Raw genomic sequence first — 12,689 nt, forward strand, 5'->3', positions numbered from 1 at the left:
TGCCTGTGTTGTGTGCAATTTCCTACAACATTGGAGTTGACATAGAGATAGTTGTTGGGAATTGGACATAGAGATAGTTGTAATTGGGGTTATTTTCATATTTTATCATGTCTATTAATTATACATCCTTCATCTATTTTGCTGCACTTTTAATATACCCATTTTTTATTTAACCTGATTGCATTATGCACGCTATTTCTTCAATATTCTTTCTGTTTTTTCCCTTTTAAAAATATTATTTTAGTATGCGTACTACTTATAAAATTGAGTGAGTAATATTATATGCCTATTAGTGAGTAATATTATATGCCTATTTAGTATGCTTGATCATACCGCATGCAATATGGACGTGTTTTCACAACACACATTTTACTAGAGATCACACTGTACATGTTCTCAGATATCAGACTTTAAATGTCAACCGCCAAGAGCTGATCCAAGACAGTGGCACAAAGTGTTCATACCATAAATATACACAAGTTTAAGACTAATAAAACAGGAGTTACCTACTCCTGACTGCATGGGCCTGAAACTTGGTCAAACTCATCTGCACAACTTTGAATTCTGTATTGTCGAACACTGAATAGGAAAACCTTGCTGATTATTAATGGTCTTTATTATGCACTGGCAAATTATATCCATAGTCCTACCTGTGAACTTAAACCTGGTTTCTATAGAATCACTATCTCCACTATAATGTAATATAAACTCCAGAGTGATCCCAGGTTTTCCATAAGAGTGCACATCCATATTAATGAATCACTATCTCCACTATAATGTCTGCTGCCTCCGGAGTGATCCCAGGTTTTCCATAAGAGTGCACATCCATATTAATGAATGAATTCATTGTTTTCCATGTGCGAAATAAGTAAGTTAAACATTGACAAACCAAAAGCCAACTTTGTTAACTTTAATGTTAAAGAATTATCTTAACTATAGTTCAATGTCACTTTAATTCTGATAGACTTGTTGGCTAAAATGATCATCCAATCACAATCTGATGCTTTAGTTGATGGAAACACGTCTATCGTTTGTATGCATATGCTCTTGTCTGTACCCACAGTACTTATCAAACGTGTCACTGTTTAACCATGCTCTATGCGATGCTTTTGTAATTACCATCAAGTTGATAGGGAGAAGTCGCTGATCGTCTAATCAAAATGCCTAATTGCTCCAAATAAAACTTTGAAATCTTATGCTTCTCTAACTTATATTATTTTGTCTTTCTTACTTTTTTATTTTCATTTTTTTTTTCTATATAATACAGAACTTGTCCCTACTTTTATAATTGCCTTTTTTGCTTCAACATTATACATACAATTTAGGGTTTTTTATTTTAATCATTATCTTTCTAAACTTGTTAATTAACACAATTCTAATCAAGATAATGTGACCTAAGGATACAATTTCAATCAATATAACATTTATATAAATTCCTAACTGATGATTTGCAAATAATATGTCAACATGGAATATCAGAATAACATCTCAATATGTTTTTCAAGTTGTATTTGGATTAGTTTGTTAACATCTGACTAATTTTAACACATCCGCACTACAATGATAAAGCTGACTTTAAATTATGTATTACTAGAACAACTTTTACATGTACATTAATTAAATTATGAATGTTAAGAAATAAAATGTTATTATTATGAATATTAATTGAACTATTTTAAATTGAAACATTTGTCATCAACAGAGGAAAGGAAGGTATCTCAGCCGTCAAAATATTGAGGGTGTTGAGAGTACTTAGGCCTCTAAGGGCAATCAACAGGGCAAAGGGCCTTAAGGTAATTATTATAATGGATTTTAATGTTAATAAATCAGCATAGGTTAGTGTGAACCATATGTATTCACTGTTAAAAAAGTGTTGCCAATTTCTGATAACTGCACTTAATATGATAGGTAGCAACATATAAATTGGCTATTTAAAAAACCTGTTTTAATTCATAATGATTTTACCCAACTTGTGAAATCAAAATCAGTGCAACATTTTGTGTGTGATAGCAACATATAGTGATTGGTTATTTAAAAAAAAAACCTGTTTTAATTCGTGATGATTTTACCCAACTTGGGAAATTACAATAAGTGTCACAACCTGTTTTTGTCTGTCTTCTACAGCGTGGTTCAATGTGCGATAATTGAAATTAAAACTATAGGTAGTTATATATAGATTGGTTACAAAAAATGTTTTGATTTGTAATGATTTTACCCAACTTGGGAAATTACAATCAGTGTAACATGTTTTTGTGTGTGTCCAATAGTATGTGGTTCAACATTGGTTGATTGGTTTAATTAAAAAAAACTGTTTTCATTCATAATGATTTTACCCAACTTGGGAAATTACAATCAGTGTAACATGTTTTTTGTTTGTTTTGTGTTCAACAGCATGTAGTTCAGTGTGTGATAGTTGCAATTAAAACCATAGGAAATATCATGCTAGTAACACTGTTACTCAAGTTCATGTTTGCATGTATTGGAGTTCAACTGTTCTCAGGAAAGTTCCAAAGATGCAACGATGCTTCCAAGCTAACTCAAGATCTCTGCAAGTAAGTTACCTTTTCTGTATTTAAGTATTTAACGTTAAGTATTTCATTTTTACACTTTAGGGGGTCGGAGAGTCACTCGATAGTGTTTTTTTTTCACTTTTTGACAATCCCTCTAAAGTTCTCTGTACCTTGTGATTTTTTATTATTTATAAAAGACGAAATAAATGAAACAAACTTTAAATATTACTACAGGATTTAATAATCTAGTAAAAATGAAATCCAAAATGGAAATTAAGTATTAATTCATTCATTCATTATTACTGATTACATGACCAAGATAGGTTATTAATATATATTAAATATTGTTATTATTTCAGAGGTCAATATTTTGTGTATCCTGACGGAGATATAAATCATCCACAACTAAACAACCGTACTTGGATTACCAACGAGTTCCACTTTGATACAATTTACTATGCTATGCTCTCACTCTTCACTGTCTCAACATTTGAAGGATGGCCAAAGTAAGTACTAAGTATATGCTTAATAGTAAGCCTATACTCAATCTATATCTTTGCAATAACCCTAACCAACCAACGAGTTCCACTTTGATACAATTTACTATGTTATGCTCTCACTCTTCACTGTCTCAACATTTGAAGGATGGCCAAAGTAAGTACTAAGTATATGCTTAATAGTAAGCCTATGCTTAGTATGGTATCTATCCTGCTTTTTGGAAATTCCATGTACATGAACTATAATTATGTTATTTGATTAATTGTTTTGAATAAAATAATTATTAAGCCTATTATAGTAGTTTTAATAATTATTAAGCCTATTATAGTAGTTTTAATAATTATTAAGCCTATTATAGTAGTTTTAATAATTATTAAGCCTATTATGGTAGTTTTAATAATTATTAAGCCCATTATGGTAGTTTTAATAATTATTAAGCCTATTATGGTAGTTTTAATAATTATTAAGCCTATTATAGTAGTTTTAATAATTATTAAGCCTATTATGGTAGTTTTAATAATTTACAAGGTCGAATTAGTTTGTCATGTAAAAATGATTTCTTATTTTGTAGATTGTTGTACGTGTCCATAGACTCACATGAGGTGAACATGGGTCCAATCTACAACTTTAGACCACAAGTAGCCATATTCTACTTTGCTTACATTATTGTCATAGCATTCTTTATGGTGAATATCTTTGTGGGTTTCGTCATTGTCACTTTCCAGAGCGCTGGAGAGCAAGAGTATAAAAATTGTGAATTGAATAAAAATCAGGTGATATATTATTTCTTTTTTTGTTTATTATGCTATGTCTGCTAAAGCGTGGTTGCCACTAAAACAAAACGCAACACAGAGTATTGATGCAAAGTGCCACAGAGTATTGATGCAAAGTGCCACAGAGTATTGATGCAAAGTGCCACAGAGTATTGATGCAAAGTGCCACAGAGTATTGATGCAAAGTGCCACAGAGTATTGATGCAAAGTGCCACAGAGTATTGATGCAAAGTGCCATTTCATAATCACAAGTGGCAACAATATTGCTGCAAACATTGCAGGTTTGATTTCACACAGATGTGAGCAAATACAATGATTAAAAGGTCATTTTCTTGTTGTGTAGGTTGCGCAAAGTGCCACAGAGTATTGGTCATTTTCTTGTTGTGTAGGTTGCGCTACTTTGCGTCGCTAGTGGCAACCACGCTTAAGAAACAATAGAATGTTACAATAACCAATCACATGGTGCAAACCAACCAATCACTGCAGTGATAGTGTCCCTGTCTACTCTTCCAACATTTAATAAAGTTCCTAACATACATTAGGTGATATTTTTAATTTGTTTCAAGGTTTTATTTTGATGCAATTTGTTTTTAATATTAGATAAATAATTCTTTTTTGATTTGTTTTACAGCGGCAGTGTATGGAGTTTGCATTGAATGCAAAGCCAGTTCGGAAATATATACCTAAAAATCCTCATCAGTTAAAGATCTGGACAATAGTAACATCAAGGCCGTTTGAATATACAATTTTCATACTTATAATGTTAAACACTATAATATTAGCAATGAAGGTAATTGAGCCATTGACTTAAAACGTTATTCAAATGTTTATGTTCATTTTTATGCCATTAAAATAACAAAGGACAGCTTTAATAATTATTGGTAGTTGGTTAAAATATGACACCTAATTCAAAATTTATATTATTAATTGTATTTGTATGATATGATACAATAGTGCACATACCAAATTTAACTTGTGTAATTTTTCTTTTTTAGTTTCATAAACAACCTGAAAAATATGAGGATATTTTAGATTACTTAAATATGGTATTTACAGGCGCTTTTGCTGTAGAATTTTTACTCAAACTTATTGCATTTAAACCAAAGGTGATTGCATTTTGTAGTTATATATGGTTGTCATATACAGTATATAAAGGTTGCTATGGTTGTCATTATACAGTATATAAAGGTTGCTATGGTTGTCATATACAGTATATAAAGGTTGCTATGGTTGTCATTATACAGTATATAAAGGTTGCTATGGTTGTCATATACAGTATATAAAGGTTGCTACGTTATACTATAAATAGTATACCAAGTATTTCCAATAGAACTCCATTTTTCCTATTTAAAATGTCAATTCTGCATTCACTAAAAGTCATATAATTGAATCACAGGTCTGGTGTCTTTTGAGTGGATGATGTTAAGCTATACTTAACATTTAAAATGCCTCTAATTTGAGGAATAGTTGTAGTAGTACCCCAATTTAAGAATCAGATTATTTTTTTTCAGAATTATTTTCGTGATTATTGGAACGTATTTGATTGCATAATTGTACTTGGCAGCTTTATAGATATACTCAGCCAAGAACTAGATGTAAGTTATATCTTTATTTATTTTGATTCTCCTTGTTTGGTTTAATTTTTGTTATTTTTGGCGTAATTGCTTCATGTAAAAATACAAGAAATTTATTTTGTAGATTTACACATCATGCATTATAACTTACATTCCAATAAATTGTTCTTCTTAGCATATAAAGCAACAGTCAGGTTTATTTATCATGTTCTTCTTAGCATATAAATCAGCAGTCAGGTTAACATGTTTCTTTTCTTTTTTCTTTTATTCTGTTCACTTAATACAAGGTGGTTTGTTAGGATTTTAATTAATTTTCTCAATGTCTAATAAGCTTATTAATATATACACGTTAACATATTTATTGATAGTAGATGAGTTAAGAATCTACTACTCTGAAATTACCTAATTGTGGGTAAAGTATGGGAGTGGTTTAGTAGTGTTTGGTTTTACATGCTCATGTATACAATTATTGTGTTGGCTTTTTAACATAGTGGTATATATTTCAACTGGTGTAGAATAACATAATAAGGAAGACGGTTAAAACAAAATTTATGTAGTTTTGATAAGTTTGTTTGTATCCTTATGACAGTGTACTAACATTTTCTGTATGTTAACAGTATTAAATCTTTTCTCATTAACTACAAACAATCTTATTTCTTTTTGCTCTCTGCTTGGACCACAGTTTTTATCGGTAAATAAGTTGTTATCTTTAAGTGTCTTTATTTATCCCTATTTCACCATAAATTGAATGAAATTTTATTTTATTCCTAATGTTTGCTTGATGATGTTTTGTGATGAAATGTTTCCAGTGGGGTGGCGCTAAGGGGATGCAAATCTCTCCCTTTCAGTGGGGTGTTTGCTCGAGCTTTTCGGAAAGCTATATCGAGCGCTACCTCTGTATATTGAATGAATGAGATATATCTTATGTTGTGTATCGCCCTCAACTGTTTTGCATGACTTTTTAGTGTTTGTGAAGATGTCTGGATTGATGCACAGTATACCAGATAGCATGTCAACATTCAAATATATTAATATATATACAGAGCAATAGGATTATGCCTAAATAAGGAAACCATACCATAGTAAAGCAAGACACCATACAGATGTAATTAATACTATTTTATGACTGCTTGTGTTTAATATTATTTTATTTTATCTTTTATGTATTGGGAACACCTATCTTTTTGTACTTTTATTTTCCATTTTTAATTTTTTTTTTTCAGTGCTTTTTGTTCTTAAAAATGTTTTTAGTAAATTTAAAATAGAAAAACTTGACATTTTAAGATTTAAAACTATAGTGTTAATAATCCTATTTCCATCAGCATTTATTATTATAAGACATCAGGATTGCCATCACCTTGATATTGATATCATAATAACAACATCATCATCATCATCCTTGTTGTTTCAATCCTTTTGAGGCCTGTAGACAGGAAGGCTTTTATCAGCACCCACCAGCCAGTTTATTCCCTTTACAATTCCTGCAGGATAGGCAAGACATTTAATGGTCGCCTTGAATTAAACGTTAGCAATAGTTGTAATGATTGTTTCTCTGCTTTTATTCACTGGCCCCTTGGTTGTCCCCAGCTGTATGATGCTTCCATATATTTCAAACCTACCCTTGACGATTGACGATTGGCCAATTCTTTGTATTAATTATATTGTTGCTCCTAGCCTTTAAATTATTGTTTGTAATTATATATCTTTATTTAAATTTCTTCTCTGTCTTTTGGAAATATTAATATTTATAAAATAAACCAGTTAGGATTTTAATAAAGTTTTGTGAACAGATAGGGATATAATTAATTCACTCATTAACTATTAATTAAGTTTTGATCATTGTGTACACTTAATGATCTTTTCCCACAATGCACTACCAACCCCATAAAGCCAGAGAGGTACACACTTTGGAAATATAGCAATATTAATTAATATACAATTAATAGTTATGTAACATTTGCAGTTCTGTGAAAATAACCTAAAAATTAAAATGTGGTAACATCCCTGGCCTTCTAAGTGTTTTTTTTTCTATCATATATCTATTTCTAAAGGTCCGTCCTATTTATCACCCCATTTTCTGTCGAGCACTCTCGGTTTAGCCTACCCATTGCTGGTAATTTGCATTTGTTAACATAGAGGTCCATCCTATTTATCACTCCATTTTCTGTCCTCTCTGTTTAGCCTCATCTCTTCAGAGAAGCATAATCACACGCTATTACTTGCACAGATCTTGGAAAACACAGCGCTTTGAAACCTTTGTCTCTTGCGCTTTATAAATGTTATTTATTATTATTATTACCCATTGCTGGTAATTTGCATTTGTTAACATAGAGGTCCGTCCTATTTATCACTCCATTTTCTGTCCTCTCTGTTTAGCCTACCCATTGCTGGTAATTTGCATTTGTTAAAATAGAGGTCCTTCCTATTTATCACTCCATTTTCTGTCCTCTCTGTTTAGCCTACCCATTGCTGGTAATTTGCATTTGTTAAAATAGAGGTCCTTCCTATTTATCACTCCATTTTCTGTCCTCTCTGTTTAGCCTACCCATTGCTGGTAATTTGCATTTGTTAACATAGAGGTCCGTCCTACAGTATTTATCACTCCATTTTCTGTCCTCTCTGTTTAGCCTAACCCATTGCTGGTAATTTGCATTTGTTAACAATGACAATTTTTTTTCTCTTATGTGCATCATGTTTATAAATCGGATTTTTTACAGATATTTTCGGTAAAATTTATAAAATTTACACTAAAATATTCGTGTTATGTTTGCTATGTGAAAAATGTGTTTAATGCATTTGATGTAACTTAATAATTCTTAAAAGGATTGCATGTCCAATGATTGGAATACTAAAATTATGAAATTCCGCAACAAAAAACTAAATATAATCTGCTAAAAACAGCTTTAATGTAATGAATGATAGTATACAGCTCTTAAACATAAAACTCAGAGAGTAGTATTAACCTCTTAGATTCTATAGTCTAGATAGGCAATATTATATTGAAAATAACCTCTTTTTATGTGTCTGTTAGAACCCAGAATCTGACAACTTTGATACTATGAAGGTGAGAGTAGTTTTTCAGAAGCATGAACTAGTCACTCTATTCTTCTTCTTTAGAGCATGCTACTATTTGTCTTGCAACTACAGAGCATGTTTTAAAGCAAATTCTACATTTTATTTGGTTCCTAATTCTTTTTTCATCTGTTCTCAGAGCATGTATTGCTAGTTTGATTTCATCCTTTGTTACAGCATGTACAAAGCAAATTAGTCTATATTTCAATATTAAAACTATCTGGTGTAATACTAACAAACCGTATTATAACTATTCTAATACTGTAATTGATTATTTTGTATTTTTGATATGGTAAAACCAACCAAAAGTTAAGGGTAGATTATTTGCTTAAAATAATAGGGCCATATTTGTCAGATGTTGTTTCGCATTCTTTACAATGTTTATGTATATTTTTACACAGAAAACTAATTGACACGGGTTCAACATTAGTTTAAAAACAAAATGAAATGAATTGTTTGTCAATGTCACATGGTACTAGATGTTTTAGAATTGTTGCTAGTTACACTACACACAAATGATTACCCCTACCTGTGTATAAACACCTCAATGAAATACAGCAGAATATACTATAGTTAAAATACTAGGTGAACTAGGCGACAGAAGACTCACATAATATATGACATGCTACAGTAGATAAATGGTAACTAAATAAACATTTTTGCAAACAAGGATTTATATATTACATGGTAGTATATTTAGGCCAAACATGAGGCAGGTTTCAAGCTTTCATCTGGCTCATTTGCAGCGGGCAATATAGAATGTCCCATGTATGGATGGATGGATGTGTTTTAAGCTTGCAATTGTTGTTTAATTTGATAAGTACCTCAACAAGGAAAATCTTGATACCAAATTTGTCTTAAAACGCTGACAATGGCTTAATTTGTACATTGCTGTATTTTTATTCTGCATACTGTAGTAATTGCTATTTAATAATAAATAATTATTTATTTTTAAATTTTCACCGATTTTGTAAAAGTAATTTTACATTTAATTTAATATTGAATGTAAACACAAACAAACTTTATAAAGAACTTAAATGAATAAGTAATTGTTAGTAACATTGCAACAATTGATTTGCACAAACCCAAAGAAGCAGCAGCCGCCCAGTACAGTAATGGTATACTTAGCACTTGTTGTATGTGCATGTTTCACCATTTCATATTATATTTATATAATAACTGTATTCATTGATATCCTGACTTGAATCCTAGTCTAAAGTATTTATGTGATGGTCATGTCATATTAAATTACTTTTTAAATGGTTTCCGATACATATTTTGATTGATTTTTTTAAAAGCAGACTTATTGAACCTTACATTTTAAAATGATATAATTGAATTAACAAGTGTATGTTGTATTATGCATTTGTAGTTATTGTCATATAAATACTTTTCACTATGCAATTTAATTGAATCCAACTTCTTGGTAATGTTGAATTCCTGCTTTTAAATTAAAGTGACCACAAACAAACTGTTCTTGTTTAAGATTCACTTGTTTAACATCATTTGATTTGGAATTCTTGGGTTTGAAGAATCTTGAAAATCAGTTTGATTTCAGATATAATGTTAATTATTTAAATATTTCAAAAACATTGATAGTGTGATAAATTTCGCTTTACTTTTCTTCCCATTTCTACAGCCTGATAGTAACAGTAGAATAAGCATCAACTTTTTCCGTCTTTTTCGTGTGATGCGGTTGATAAAATTGTTGAGTAAAGGAGAAGGGATACGTACATTATTATGGACTTTTATCAAGTCATTCCAGGTATTACTTTATTATTTAAAGTTAATGATAAGTAAATGTACATTCTTATCTCATTGTTGGGTTTACAGCTTTAATATAAAATCCATAATATTTGTTAATAAAAAGGAATAATTTTTTCTAGAAATAATTTTGATTAAAAATGTTGTTTTTTGTAGGCTCTGCCATACGTAGCCTTACTAATTGTAATGCTGTTCTTTATATATGCTGTGATAGGGATGCAGGTAAGGAATTTTAAAGTTTACATTCAAAACACACAAGTTCAGTCAACATAATAATGCTCCCATAAAAGTTTATATTCATGGTATATTGATAATGTATGTTTGATGTTTTTTATTACTTTCATTTACTATTTTTAGATGTTTGGAAAAGTTGCTCAGATAGATGGACAAGAAATAAACCAAAACAATAATTTCAAAACATTTCCAAATGCCCTTTTGGTGCTCTTTAGGTAAGTATGTGCATTACATGTAGCAGTGTATATCTATCAGTATGTGCATTACATGTAGCAGTGTATATCTATCAACACTGTTGCATTTTGAATTTGCATTTAGTCTTTAGTTAGAATGGAACATAAAGGCTATATTTACGTACATTAGCTTCCTGGTCAGATTCTGACCACATTCACATTATATTGAATCAATTTGAATTTGGATTTGAATATACTAGTACAGACATGGTGACATTTAAACACATTTAAAAAACTAGTTAATTTGATAAATTTACTTGTTTGTATTCAGGTCAGCAACAGGTGAGGCATGGCAAGACGTAATGTTAGCCTGTATAAGTGCCAAATGCTACGGAGAAGAAAGTGAAGACAAGAGTTGTGGCAGTCCAATCGCAGTTCCTTACTTCCTGTCTTTCTACGTTTTATGTTCATTTTTGGTAAGTGCTAAACACCACTATTATAATTAAATTTATATGATTCAATTAGTATACTGTGCTTTCTTTGAAAATCAATACAAACATTCACTTATAGCATACTAAAATGGTACTATGATTATAATGGTAACTATTAATAATTAGTGAACTGTATAACAAAACAGACAATACTAAAAACTATGTTATTTATAATTTAATCTTTTCTGTTTAGGTTATTAATTTATTTGTAGCAGTAATTATGGATAATTTTGATTATTTAACAAGAGACTGGTCAATACTTGGACCACATCATCTTGAGGAGTTTGTAAGAATGTGGTCAGAATCTGACCCGGAAGCTACGTAAGTAAACTTAATTTGAACTGGACTTAGCACCTACTTTAGTACCATCTTAATTATGTTTCGTACTAACTCATAAGAATAAACTCAATGTCTTGCCTGGACTTAGCACCTACATTAGTACCATCTTAATTATGTTTCGTACTAACTCATAAGAATAAACTCAATGTCTGGGCTGGACTTAGCACCTACATTAGTACCATCTTAATTATGTTTCGTACTAACTCATAAGAATAAACTCAATGTCTGGGCTGGACTTAGCACCTACATTAGTACCATCTTAATTATGTTTCGTACTAACTCATAAGACTAAACTCAATGTCTTGCCTGGACTTAGCACCTACATTAGTACCATCTTAATTATGTTTCGTACTAACTCATAAGACTAAACTCAATGTCTTGCCTGAACTTAGCACCTACATTAGTACCATCTTAATTATGTTTCGTACTAACTCATAAGATTAAACTCAATGTCTTGCCTGAACTTAGCACCTACATTAGTACCATCTTAATTATGTTTCGTACTAACTCATAAGACTAAACTCAATGTCTTGCCTGGACTTAGCACCTACATTAGTACCATCTTAATTATGTTTCGTACTAACTCATAAGACTAAACTCAATGTCTTGCCTGGACTTAGCACCTACATTAGTACCATCTTAATTATGTTTCGTACTAACTCATAAGACTAAACTCAATGTCTGGGCTGGACTTAGCACCTACATTAGTACCATCTTAATTATGTTTCGTACTAACTCATAAGACTAAACTCAATGTCTGGGCTGAACTTAGAACCTACATTAGTACCATCTTAATTATGTTTCGTACTAACTCATAAGATTAAACTCAATGTCTTGCCTGGACTTAGCACCTACATTAGTACCATCTTAATTATGTTTCGTACTAACTCAGTTGGTACATTAGTACCAACTGTTGGTATGATTTGATTCACTTGAATGTGTAGTACAGTATGCTTTTAAATCAATAATTTAGTTTGCAAGACTTTGATACAAAATAATGTCTGTTTCTTTTAATAGGGGTAAGATAAAACATGTTGAAATTGTAGACATGTTGCGTCAGATATCACCTCCTTTAGGGTTTGGCAAACTTTGTCCTTACCGAGTTGCATGCAAGGTGAGTGAATAGCCGTATCAATTGTCAATATATATATACTCAAGCATGTAAAAAGAACATTTGATATCTAAATGAAATTGTGCCATTTACATGGTAAACTATATTTTAAATTAAGAAATTATAATAAAGGTGAAAAAGTGTCATACT

General features: G+C 30.7%; 1 protein-coding gene across 7 annotated transcripts in view; it reads left to right on the plus strand.

Annotated features, from left to right (window-relative positions):
• The window catches only part of LOC140058619 (voltage-dependent L-type calcium channel subunit alpha-1D-like), an 87,186-nt gene that overhangs the window by 55,779 nt on the left and 18,718 nt on the right, over positions 1-12,689 (plus strand). For all 7 annotated transcript variants that reach the window (XM_072104306.1, XM_072104308.1, XM_072104307.1 and 4 more), the window contains exons 23-35: positions 1,703-1,793; positions 2,392-2,552; positions 2,870-3,016; positions 3,580-3,781; positions 4,413-4,571; positions 4,777-4,887; positions 5,293-5,376; positions 10,067-10,192; positions 10,348-10,413; positions 10,549-10,640; positions 10,930-11,074; positions 11,283-11,410; positions 12,446-12,542. In XM_072104306.1, the coding sequence (XP_071960407.1) occupies positions 1,703-1,793; positions 2,392-2,552; positions 2,870-3,016; positions 3,580-3,781; positions 4,413-4,571; positions 4,777-4,887; positions 5,293-5,376; positions 10,067-10,192; positions 10,348-10,413; positions 10,549-10,640; positions 10,930-11,074; positions 11,283-11,410; positions 12,446-12,542 (1,609 nt within the window). The remainder of the gene's footprint in view (positions 1-1,702; positions 1,794-2,391; positions 2,553-2,869; positions 3,017-3,579; positions 3,782-4,412; positions 4,572-4,776; positions 4,888-5,292; positions 5,377-10,066; positions 10,193-10,347; positions 10,414-10,548; positions 10,641-10,929; positions 11,075-11,282; positions 11,411-12,445; positions 12,543-12,689) is intronic.

This window comes from Antedon mediterranea, chromosome 9 (assembly GCF_964355755.1).
Source record: "Antedon mediterranea chromosome 9, ecAntMedi1.1, whole genome shotgun sequence".
Classification (NCBI taxonomy): domain Eukaryota; kingdom Metazoa; phylum Echinodermata; class Crinoidea; order Comatulida; family Antedonidae; genus Antedon; species Antedon mediterranea.